General features: G+C 46.7%; 1 protein-coding gene across 1 annotated transcript; it reads right to left on the reverse strand.

The window, feature by feature from the left end:
• Positions 1–1,174: 1,174 nt before the first annotated feature.
• On the reverse strand, positions 1,175–13,041 carry LOC135815889 (uncharacterized). The gene is made up of 14 exons (XM_065329235.1): positions 12,649–13,041; positions 12,368–12,555; positions 12,073–12,130; positions 11,827–11,917; positions 10,142–10,231; positions 9,897–9,953; positions 9,011–9,526; positions 7,416–7,496; positions 6,991–7,077; positions 6,082–6,393; positions 5,390–5,770; positions 4,056–4,204; positions 3,491–3,608; positions 1,175–2,558 (listed from the first exon to the last, which is right to left on the reverse strand). The coding sequence occupies exons 1-14, from the start codon at positions 12,720–12,722 to the stop codon at positions 2,415–2,417; spliced, it is 2,346 nt and encodes a 781-aa protein (XP_065185307.1). The 5' UTR covers positions 12,723–13,041; the 3' UTR covers positions 1,175–2,414.
• Between the last annotated feature and the right edge of the window lie 340 nt (positions 13,042–13,381).

Genomic DNA, 13,381 nt, shown 5'->3' on the forward strand with positions numbered 1-13,381 from the left:
TTTCTGATGCTCGAAAAGACGCACATGGCTCAAACCCCCTCCCCCCCAGACGCACCAATATCGTCTCTAAAAAAACATCGATATTTACGGACGGCCCCTAAATGCTCACCTATTTTGTCTATCGTGCAGACTTTCAACCCGGGTTGAAATTTCTCATGTAAACACAGCCTAGCAGTATTAAAACATGACTGTGTATGTTCGTTTTGAGGGGGGAGGGAGGTCTGGGGAGAAATGAACAAATAATTATCGCCTTGAAAAAATATCGATATTTACGGACTGCCCCTAACTGGAAACAAAGAGATCCTGAAGTATGAGACTTCTAAACTCCCACAACTGCAAATACTCTGCGACCGACCCCCGTTCGCCATAGCTGCTCAAGCGGCTCAAGTTACTTTATACATTGAGCCCACGGCTGTTTCGACCACACATATGTCATCAATGAAGGTTGTGGAATACTAACTGGTTAGATATTATGGGGGCAGTCTTGTACCGAGAGTAACTGAGAACAGAGGCACTTCCGACTTTGGAATCTAGGCTATCACTGAAAGCAGGCACACGGGAAGAGCCTGGGGCATTTACTCCATACACTCACTGACCACTGCCATCGTAAAAAAAAAAAAAAAAACATAGCCATGGGTCGCAAGATAAGTGTACGGTGGGCATCTCCATGGCATTGTATGTGTTATTGCATTAGCGGTGTTGACCCCCCCCCACACACACACACACTTGTACTTGCTCATTGCCAGGCACGGGTCACGAGGGTCTTCCCGGGAGGAGAGAGGAGGGAGATTCAAAAAGAGTCTTGGAAATACAGTCAAACCTCTTCAGGACGAACCCTAAGGGACCGGTGGTATTTGTTCGCAATAACGGGAGCCTACGGTTCTTCTTATCCATAGTTTATACCCAGTGTTCCATCCAATACAGTTATGGACACTAGTTCTTCTAAAGCGAAAGTTGGTCTTATCAGTGAGAGGTTTTACTGTATGTCTCAATTGCCTATTGAACCGCCTGAAATGCCCGAACTCTGGGTGGACGTGGAAATGATCCCACTTATGGTCTCATCACACCTCAGTAAGTGGGACAAGGTTCAGAATACAGGGTATCCGCACACACATCACAGGGAGAGGGCTTAATGGCATCAGGGTATCTGCACACACATCACAGGGAGAGGCGCTTCATCACTTACATTGTATTGGTTAAATACTTGCATGCTCAGCGGGGGCTTCCAGCCGAGTCTCACGCGAACCGTGAACTTAATTTATGCTCAGCGAGTCTGGAAGAACAGAAGAATGGGTGAATGGCCAACGTATAGCTGCTTGGCATGAACTTAAATAGTGTTCCCAGAGGGGATCACAGGCAGCAAAAAAAAAGAAGAGAGGCATATAGGTTCAAAGCGAGCACAGAAACGATGTTACAAGCTGCAAGGAATGTTGATATCAAGTGTTATGAACATGTACATGCTAGTGGCAAACACCAACTAATAATACAGTGTGATTGACAAGCTCCGACAAATGAGCCAGCAGCAAAACAACAACAATAACAACAAAAAACGGCACAGATTCTAAGAGAGAGAGAGAGAGAGAGAGAGAGAGAGAGAGAGAGAGAGAGAGAGAGAGAGAGAGAGAGAGAGAGAGAGAGAGAGAGAGAGAGAGAGAGAGAGAGAGAGAGAGAGAGAGAGAGAGAGAGAGAGAGAGAGAGAGAGAGAGAGAGAGAGAGAGAGAGAGAGAGAGAGAGAGAGTACGAGGTATAATTATACTGTAGTAATCATGTAAGAAGATTCAAAGAGGTATCAAATGCTTTTGACTATTAATTAGAGTAAAGAACACATACGAGTACACAACATGATGTGACTGCACAGCAAGTCAGCAGAACGGACGGAAAGCACGGTGAAGGAAAGCAGCACAATAGCAATGATGGCACGGGGCCAGGAAGAGCTAGGGGGGAGATAAGTTACAGGAAGGGACGGGACACGGATAACTTCATTTGAAACGGGGGAGAGACGTACAAGAGCTAGTAAAATAGCTTACAACACCGGGGGTTCGACAGAGTAGCCTGTGGGGGAGAAACATGAGGGATTGAGAGCAAACCCCCAAGCTATGAGAGGAGATCCCGTGAAGTAGCTCACGCATAAATAATGAGGTCGATTCAAGTTAAAGAGGTACAAGACAGAGGAAAGACAGAGAGCAAACAGCAGAATACATGGGTTGACAATGACAGGTAGGGAAGACCACAATCGGTTCATCCACTTCAAAAGATCAAGCCGGTTAAGCACAGGAGCGTGGTCAACAACTCCGAATTTCTATATAAAAGATTGGCCAAAAAATGAAGATTTAGAAGGCACAAACTTACAAACTGCATAAATGGTTGAACGGCGGAAAGAGCCGATATTTCAGATAATAAATTTGCGCTGATCATCAAAATTTCAAGCTGTTCCGATGACGGAAACGAGGCATGTCAGAGCGTAAACCAGAGTAGGTTTTGGATCGACTAAAACGAGTCAGCTCACCACTAAATTTCTTGTCATTCATGCTGACGTAGTGGGGAGGGTCACACATAACCTAAGAGCACAGAGCACAATACAGTATGCAATGTTACCGCATTCACGCGCATAAAAGGGCATGCACTTATATTTGAAAACAAGGCCACCTCCACATATAAAGGCCTGAAAGAAAAAAACTCCAAGAGCCAAGAGTGTATTTTGAAGTACTCATACTGACAGACATACCCTTGTGCGTGGAACAGTTGTTTCCTGAGGAAAAACGCATTTTGTTCGCATATAAGAGCATGCGCTTGTATGTGGGTGCATACGGTAAGTAGCAGTATCAGGCGCCTGGTACTACCACAGGCACGAGACAAGTATAATTACAGTTGTGCTCAGCGAAATTCAACCTAGGGTGCTTTGTTGGCGCCGTCAACTTGCACGACCCTTGACGCCTTGGAAGTGGTACGAATGTGGCTCGACATACACATGTACAAGTACAGTGACGTAATCGGAATTGGTCCAGGGCGCTAGTTTTGCACTTTGGGTTGGATTTCAGTGAGCGCAACTGTACATATACCATGTATGCGCAATCCTCCACATCGCAGTCAATGGGAGGTATGCATCTAAGATGGCCGTCACCTTTTTGCGGGGCAAGTTACCCCATACTTGGCAGGTACAACTCGTTATAGCGCATGTATGAGTACGACCTCACAAAGTTTATATGACCTTTTATGCAGAGCTGGTATCACAGTGTGTACGGTTGCAGTGGACTTGCCCCGCAATAACCTAACGGCGGGAAATGGATGCATACGTCTCATTGGTGACATGGCCGGCCAGGCAGTGGCATATCACAATGAGCAAGGCAACACAGGCATCAGTCACACCGCCAGCCAGCACAGCATGCTGGAGAAGTCAGTGTACGGGAAGACAACAGGACGAGCGATCACATGCACTGGGAAGTGCTCTACACGGGCCAGCACACTGCCACAGTGACACAAGCACACTCACCTTGCAGTTACTGAAGAAATCCTTGTAACCACCAGATAAGAGATACATCTCGGGATAATATAGACGGGGGTAGTTCTCTAGATGTAGGTCACGGTCCGTCTTGCGCAAGTGCTGCAAACTATCACCACAAAGAAGCAAACATAGCCGGTCAACAAATGATTTTGTGCCAAATACACATGACATGAGGGGCCGGTCGTAATTATCGATCTTTTACACGAAACAAAAAAGTTTCGTTTATGGGTGAGTGTGACTGAGGGCATTGGCGATAGAGGAAGGAAAACGCAACAACCAGCGATAACAACATGGTCATGAATACTTGGCTACTGGACAAAAGACGGCAAGGCATGGTTCAGCCTGTGCCGCAGCTATTTGCTATGGAACACAGAAGGCGGTGCGACAGCTGTGCATGGTAATAATTCAGGTCTGTTCCATTGCACTCTTCATCTCATGGTATGTTAAAAGAGCTAACAAGGATGAGGATAGGGTTAGGCTGACTGATAAGTGGGTAGTACTAACTGCGCCCTGGACTGGGATGAGACATAAACAAACCCACGCACAAACTTACAGTGCCACACTTCTCTTGACTGAGAACTCGCAGTGAAAGATCGGAATAATGGATTCACCACGCGCCTCGCATGCCTTCAGTTCTTCAATGGCATCGGCACCCATGAGCTGCTCTGTAATCGCCTCTGCTGACGACATATTCACAGCACCCTGCAATAAACGCACAGATGCACAAACATGTTGACCACGCTAGTCCTAAACTGCACATGGCATGGTGACCTGTTATGTGTTCGAATTGCACCATTCAACAGCTTGCACGGCTGATAATGGGCGGACACGTATGCACCTTGATCCAACGTTAATTACTGTATAAGGGCGCGTTCAGACTACCGTGAATCCCGTCAAACCGTGAAAGGCGATAAACCGTGAAGGACATTCACACTACCGATAAACTAACGTTACCGGTACGTACGTTTTGCAGCTCTCACCGTGGCACTGAGAAGGGATTTTCCCTTTTCCCAGCCTGAGCACTCTTTTTTACTGCCAGAAAAGTTCTACTGCCGCAGCAGTAAACCTTTTCTGCCGGTAGCGTGCCAGTAACGTCACGTGATCAAATCACCTTGGAAACTTTCCCATTTCGTCACTTTTCATCGGTAGTCTGAACCCTAAGCGCCCTAAGCAAAAATATTCGTCTGGAATTTAATTTTGTCTTTTTCGTCCAAGGAGCTTTTGGACTAAATTAAATGCCGGACTAATGTCAACTTGTACAGAGTTTCAATACACTCTTATGATACATGGACGAAATTTTCAACCGGACGAACTCCCTTTCTTTGGAGTTGGACCAAATTATCGACCAACGAAATGTTCTGCCTGTACAGTACTAGTAAACAGTTGGATGGCATCAAGCAACAAGCTAATGCAGCGCAGTCGTCCGAAGAGTAGATGTAGAACAATTGAACACAAGTGCCGTATTTCCCAAATATAAGTTGCACCCGTTTACGCTTAAAACGTCAAGGGTAAAGAAGGGGGTGCGACTTACAATCGAGTGTGACATTCTATCTATGTGATCTATATCGAATAATAATGGCTCAAATCTAAAAATGGGAGTGCGACTTATATTCAGGGAGCTGTACCAGTTTTACTTGGCGATTGCGGCTTTCAAGCACAGGCAGTTGTGTGCTTGAGAATGTTTGCGAACGGGCTGAAGTATGACAAAACGAACAGGACGGTTTGATATCAAGTTTTAGCTTGGAGGAGCATATCCGTGGCGAAAATACCGGAAGCTTCCCTGGGAATCCCATATGGAAAAGTTCCAGGCTCACCGTACACATGATGAACACCAAAAAAACGGTGTATTAAAAGACAGCATGCAAATTCACATGTACACACTCTAACCTGGATATGTCCAGCGTTGAACTCATATGGATATCGGCAATCGATGATAATCAATTTTCCAGGCAGAGAATGCTCGCCACGCATGGTAGCGGCAAGAGTCTCCCATGAGATACGGGCGATGCCATTATTGGAGCCATCCGAGAAAGGCAGTGCTGGCAACGAGTGAGCACGGCTGAAGTCCCCGACAAGATTGGCTCCTGCCTTCTGTCCTGGGCTGATGATACCGTAGGCTGCATTGATCTGCGGACTGCTGGTCGAGGCCAGTAGCCTGTGGGTAGATTTGAGCGTATACGGAGACAGAACAGTCTGAGGATCCTTCAGGCAGCAGTGTCGCTTGCATTCAATGTTCTTGGGTGTGTCGTGAACAGCAAGACGGCTTCGCTGCACACAAAATGCACAGATGCACATACACACATGTGTGGGTGCATAATAGACAAAGTGCTTGGTGCACATGATGGCCAAATTACGCAGACCCATCGGGCTTTCATGCAATGCTACACCGAAATTAAATATGAGGTGACGAGATGCACACACTACACTAGTATTAAGCAAGAGGATGGGCCAAAGTCAAGGAAATAGTAGATCAGGCAGTACTGTATGTAACTACAGAACACATTGGCACTGCACGACTCGACTGGTTCCAAAACTACCATTTCAACAGAATCTAGCCACGTCAAGCAGGAGGGGATTACCTTTAAAGATGAGGTGGCACTGGGCGTCCCGGACAGTTCATCAAAACGCCCTGCCCGTGTCAGCTCACACTCATCTCCAGAAGATGGGGAGGCAGTAGCATTGGTGCCGAGTGATCGAAATGGCTGGATTGATGAGCTCGCTTGGCCGTCATCTGAGAGCAGGGCATTAGTTGATAGTGATGTCACATGGTAGATGCTCCCAAGGCCAGGGCAGGATGATCCCCTGGTGACCGAGTGCAGGCGAGGCGTGGCGTCGTTGTCAACAGGAAAGCATGGACGACTGGAGCACGGGGATGGAGTTTGCCTTAAGTCCTGACAACACAGGTGACAACACAGGTAACAACAACAACAAATGAGGTCAGAATGATGCAGTCCGTGTGAGTGAAGGCGACTCACGCCATGGTATGACATGAGCCTTGAAGTGCACGTTATGCTATTGCTTCAGTATTTTTACGCACTACCTGTTGATACAGAGGGAATCCTGACAATTCAAATAATTGTATCGCCCAAGCAGGCTGTTGTTCAAGGACCGATTACAGTCAGCATCACCCTACATTGAAATGGCTGATAATTCAATCCACATCTGCATAGATAAAAAAGTGACCTGTTCCTGTTGATAAAATCAAAGGTGCCGGCAAAGGCGTATTCCATCTACAGTACCTGACATGAAACTTCAGTGGGTTAGTTATGTACAGCACTGTCGGTCGCCGAAGAACTGAGGGGGTCAGCATCGTAGCCTAGACCGTGGTTATTTTCATGTACTAGTCTATCCACAGTTGAGCCACCGTGTAACTGTAGACATTGGTATGCTGTGCTTAGTGAAATTCTAGCCTGGTCGTTCTTCGGTGCCCGACAGTACAGTAGCTAAAACAGTACCGTAGCTCAAGAATGCCCTGGTAATGACCTTACCTCTGGGACTTGGTTGTCTAGTGCACATGGCAAGGACGCCTGATCAAGAGTTGGTGGTAGTGACAGAAACCTGTCCAACGACGGGCTCTACGCACAGAACAATACAAAGGACAATGTAGTCGAACCAAAACAAGAACAGATTGGCGTAACAAGTGACTGCAAATACATGTACGAGTACATTGTAAACCAAAGGCATGCCAAGCAATATGTTCGACTTGCACTTCAAGTACACAGGGCAGACTGGAGAAAGTCCAGTCAGCTTGGCAAAGCCTGACTGTACTTGCATTCAAAGGCGGTGAGTCGAGCGTGAACTGAACATGAGGATTGGAGACTCAACAGCATCAATAGCGCCACGTTACAATGGAAGTTTGGAGTGTACAGCAATAATAGAATGGGCCTATTTATTTATTTATTTTGGCTCATACCTGAGTGAAGGAACCATCCATAGGCTGCTTTCCAGACAACAGAGGGGCTGACAGCAACGAGGACAAGCCAGGCAGCGGTGACTACAACGAAACAGAACACAGGAAATTCATAACTTTTAGAAGGCGGAGGACGAAAAGAATTACAACCTGTTATTGCAGATACACATGTCAAGTGAGCATGAAAGATGTTTGCAGCAAAGCAACTGTTCGGATATTAAGAGAAAGAGAAAGAAAGAGAGGGAGGGAGAGAGTTCTCGCCTATGAAATTGAACTAGGCTGCGCCATTTGTAATACATAATGCAGTAGTTCCAATGGAAGGGAATCCTCTAAGATACAGGCATGTCGATTCTCAGTACTTTGTGGCACCATATTTTCTTTCTTTCTTCTTTTATGGTGAAAAAGGAGAAGGACAAAATGTTATGAGTTATGACTAACTGTCCACTAACGTAACTAACTAACGGAGCCAGTTAGTCATAATTCGTAACATTTTGTCCTCCTTTTCACCATAATTTAATTGGCTCACCATCCGAGTTGAACTTTCTTCTTTTAACCCTTTAGTGGCCGATTAAAATACAAACAAGCCCACGCAATCGCCAAACCAGTACCTAAATTGGACGTAACTTTGCACTGGACAAATTCCACGATCTTGGGCATCCTGGAAAGGCCTTGACGAGAGGAGCGCAATGAGCGTACACTCGACTCCACGGGATGCACTGGCCCAGCATTGCAAGCCAGGGAAGGCCCACCAGCGCTGGGCCCACGCTCGAGATCTATCCCAATCCACCATTTTACTCCTGTTGCTCGTATCAAACTCAAAATTTTTCGTAGAGACTCCCGGGAACCTGCTTTTGAAGTTGAATCGGTGTAGTCTTGTCAACAGGTGACGTAAGGAGGGAAAATCCCGGCCGTTGACCCACGCATCGCGCTCTGAGCGCACATTTCCCGGGACCAACATTACGAGTGCTATAACTCAAGAACCGCTCTTTGCATCGCTTTGAAAATTGTTCGAGGCGACAGCTGAGAGTTTTTTCTTCGACCTAAATATTTCGATCTCTCCGAACGACCGAGATTTGACCAAGTTACGATAATTTCAAAATGCCTACCCCATCGAACATCGGTGTTCGATCAATGTCTAGGCCAGCCAATAAAGGGTTAAGAAATAATAATTTAATAAAATAGAGAGGTTCTGCAAAACGAAAATGTGTACGAACTTTCGCTCTACGTCACGAAGTGAGAAACTTCGCACGAACTTTCGCAACTTTGGACGCGAAACTTGCAGGGAACGCGAAATGATCTTTCGTAGGAAGTTTCGTGAGATTGGGTCATGTCGTACGTGCACTTGGCGCGTGCAAACTACGAAAATGTGCAGAACACAAAGTTCGTGCGAAAATTCGTACACTTTTTTTGCAAAGGCCTGTTGCGAAACTTCGTTCGAATTTTCGTTGTGCAGAACCTCTCTAATAGGGTGTCGCAGAGTAAAGTTGATTGATGTCGCCTAATTGTGAAGATGTATGGATATCTGTGGGACTAAGGAGCACAATGTTGGAATAAATAGACACAACAGCAAAAATTTAAATATAGGCCTACGGACTTACAAGGCCTTTGTCTGCACCTGATGAGGAACCAGGCTTAGTCAGTAGGCTAAGAAATGGACTTGTACACATCGGACTTGAAGCACCCACGGGTGATGGCTGCGGACTAACGCTGGCATCTGCGAGCAGTGTGTGATCGCCAAGGTCTGCTGCCGAGCTGTCAGGACTTCTGCTTAAGTGTCTGGCTGGCTTAGAGCTAGGCAATGACATAGTGCTCTCATTGCTGAACAGACGAATGCGCACACTGGAGCGAATGGGTACGGAGAGCGAGCGCGCGTAGCGTGGAGCGGCCTCGGCAGATTGATCGGTGATGACATCGGAGCTGGCAGTATCCTCATGTTCTGATCGTGGGGAGAGAGGAGAGCGGCACAGGCGATCCTCATCCCAGGAAGCCGTCGTAGTTAACTTTGACGGGAAAATGGTTTTCCGAGCACATGGTATACTCATAGAGCGCTCTGACAGGTCGTGGATGTGAACATCTTCTTGAAGTGGACTATCGACAGCCAAGCCCAAGAAATCCTGTGGACACAGACGGAAAACCAACAAGTACAAACATTCTGTTGTCATACTATAAAAAGATAAACTAAAACCCAGTATCGCAATAAGGAGAACCAGTTGGATGGACTTGTGACTACTTTAGTGAAGACAACAATGGAGAAAGATCCGAACAAGTTTTCCATCTATTGACACCGTTTAATAAAGTAGTCAGTACTAGTCACATGTCCATCCAACTGGTTCTCCTTACTGCGATTCTAAGATTGTCGCCTCCTCGCTGTTTGTTTAAAACCCAGTACACCATGATTTCATGGCCGGGTGCAGAAAACGATTTCACACTTTGATGTTTGAGGAGAGAGAGAGAGACCTAGAGAATGTGGAAGGTGAAACATACCTTTACAAAGTCCGGGGTACCAGTAACAGAAGTCGCCGGAGATGTTAATGAATACATCTGTACAGTCAGGAGAACGAGTAACAGGTCAACAGAGTTAAATTTCAAACAAGACACGCAACGATTGTGATTTTGTGAAAAGTCAAATTTCTTGAACCTGCTTGTAACAACAGTATACCCACACGAAAGGAAGCAAACACACCGAAAGAAGCCGAAACAGCTGAGGCGCTGACCCAACAAGAACTTACATCGTCTCCAAGAGCACTATCACTGGAGCAGTCTGACGTCCGGCGAATGCAGCGTGGTCCAGAGTTGCTGCTGTAGCCACTAGGAAGTCCCTGGAGAAAGGAAGAAGCAGAAAACATCACAGTGACTTTGCTGGACATTGTCTTGCGCTACCTGGACACGTTTGACAAATGTGTCTATCGGGTATCACGAGATAGGTACTTGAATGAAGTCTGTGTTCATCGACATCGGACTAAACCCAAACTCCATCAACAAGAGTATGGAACCCCGCGTACGGTTTCGAGGCGGTACAATTCGGCGTTTACAGCACAGCCGCGCATTGAAGAACGACTCGAAGAAGCATGATTTGAACAAAAGCACATAAGATAGTATTGATGTGTGTGTGTTCTTTGGATCGATTCGCGTTAAATTGGGGCTTGAATAATTATAAAAGTTAGCTAAATATTGGCTTGTGTGGCTGGTGTAGGCACTGCTTTCATAGACGACTTTTATGGTATGTTGTTGTTGCTGTCAATATACAGCAAGACTGATGAGATAGGATTTGCACAATCGGGCGCTCATACTCTTGGTATCACGGTTACTATTACTGATGGCAGGTTTTCAGCTTATTAACGGTCACTGCGGTAAATTTTGCCAGGGCAAGATGGACCTGGATAGTATGTGCACTGCAGCGCAATCAGTTTGTTTACTACAGGGAGGGGGTTGGCCAGTGCAGTGCGAAGCGATGACTCAATGCCCAGTAAAACATATGTATGCCAAGCATAATGCTGCAGCCAGCAGTGAAACAGCAACCCCCAGCTGCCTCGGGATGACACGGTGAATGCAGAATCGTACATCGCAGCACCCCCGGCGAGTGTCGCGACACGATTGCGCTGGCGAGATGCGATCGCGCATCACGTAGCAGCCCGGTGTGAAGCAGGAGAGCGACACTGAGGGCGACCGCACATGTCAAACAGAGTGCGTCAACATTCCAAGCGTCATCCCAACAAAGCCTGTCACCAGATCACATGTCACACTGCTAGCATTGGCCCGTGTTCACGCCCTGGACGTGCAATGACAGCAGCGCGTGGTACATGGAATGCACATAACGGCTGTGTGATGCTAACCTGTCAATACCATGCCACAGCTCACAAGATAACAGCCTATGTTATTGCGACCAGAATGCCCAAGTGCATCTAGCAACAGCCTGCTGATTGTTTCCAAGATGAATTTCAGGAGCAGACAACCTACAGATTACACTTTGAAATAGTTAGACTGTGGCAACTAAGATCACAGAAAGAAGCGCACTGGATTTATATTTCAGCATCTTCACAGTCATAGCTGCTAAGTGGCCGATGCCACTGTGTGCTGCATGGCAAGTATAACTAACTTGATCACCATGATCACCTGTTCCTCAAAACAAGGAGTTCGCATACGCCATCATATGCATGCATGCAGTCTTGGGAAATATTGCACAGGCTATAGAAAGACATGTGGAGGATACTGGATCAGTGTCGCGACCATTTGGAGAGAAGAATGCGACAATGGTGTTCTAACGAGCCCCTTGGCCTTCCTGTTCCATAGGTCAATGCAACCGTCTGCCACATTTATAATAATTACGATTTATAGCTGCATCAGCCGCTATGTACGGAATGAAGCGGATGTAGTGGGGGAAGAGTCGGAAAACTACTCAGCATTGTCGACTTACGGGTAATGACGAGCGTGCTCGAAGCCCCAACGGAAATAGTGGAGTTGGGGAGTCCTCGCTGTAGGACGAGTCGTCGCACATTCTCAATGACCTTCACACACATACGGCGGGGATGACAATACAGAACACAACTATTACGATGCCACGATAGATCAACATCGTTCCGAAACTAAACAGCTTACACGTGATCGTCTCCTCTATCTTCAAAGACAAAATACATCCAGAGCATAATTTCGTAGCACGCACCTTCCTTCGCATTTGTCAGCGTCCACCCTGATGCCTCGTCCACCAGACACTCTCTTCCCTGCATGGTGTGAAGGGAAAACGATCATCGAACGAGTAAGGGTACAAGTCGAATGAACTGGCATAGAATGGAGGCATCAAGAGGTAGTGTAGACCTCGACATTGTGCTACGATTTCTCGGAGCTAGAGACAGGCTAGGCTCCCTTGAGAATACTTTATGTAAATTGTTTGGAAATTTTCGAATGCAATACGATAACACTCCGTTGACATGGAACAAACAAATTGCTAATGCCCTGACCGGAATGCTTCGTGCCATCACTGGCCCGTCTTCTGGTGAAGGATAAGTGCAAGCTATCCGGGCGTCGTCTTGCGCTGTCCACAAACCCCTCAGATTTGGTGTGCTTGAAAGAAAATGCGTTGCCAGTTGTACTCATCGGGCTGCTAGAAATACCTTCGCCATACGGAGCAAGACGATCCCGTCGGCTCCTTGACAGAGTAAAGGACATGGGCAACGACAAACCATGGCGAGTCAAACCCGATTACTAAATACCATTGGTAATTACCTCTTTAGTCACTCACTTGCGTTTGTTTATGCGGGATGTGGGAGATGTGGGAGAAGCTGATGAGCTGGTGCTGCCCGAAGTTTGCTTCATTTTGACCAAAGGCCTAAATAGGACGTCGTCTGTTTCAGTAATCCTTCTCTACTACTGTTCTATTTTCCAGGTGGTTCATTGGAGTGGGGATCAGTTTGGCCTAAGGTGGAAAGCTGTCGACATTAGTTATCGACCCATTCTCCTTCAGCACAAACGCCACCATCACTAGCACGAACAAGTGTGAAGGATCCTGCAGTTTGCAGCTGAACTGGACCACCACCCTAATAATTTTGAGCTTGCCGCTCGATCGTGATTGGTCCAACGGGACACATGTGGACAAGGGGAATCCCCTGGGTGGACAAAGAATGCGATGTCAGTCCACGTGGTACCGGTAGGGCTTTCGATTTTGAATGAAAAATCATGACCAGAATCCTTCCTCTTGAGTCTAGTGGGGATGGAAGGAGAAGAACAGTTCTGCCATGAGTCCCTGTGTCGGACTGGTGTAATGGCGGAAAAGATTACAGAACGCTATGGACGTAGAAAGGAATCCTGAAGCTCGAAGTTTACTTGTGACATAGAAGTCTGAAGCAACATACATGTAGTTGCAACGAGATCGTGAAGACGAGTAACATTCCGGATCTGTTGCTTTACATGGCTGTACAGGACGGCAGCAGTCCTCAAGTAATTAGTTTGCTGCTTCAAGTACTTGAAGAACTTCA

This window comes from Sycon ciliatum, chromosome 4, assembly GCF_964019385.1.
Source record: "Sycon ciliatum chromosome 4, ocSycCili1.1, whole genome shotgun sequence".
In the NCBI taxonomy this organism is placed as follows: Eukaryota; Metazoa; Porifera; class Calcarea; order Leucosolenida; family Sycettidae; genus Sycon; species Sycon ciliatum.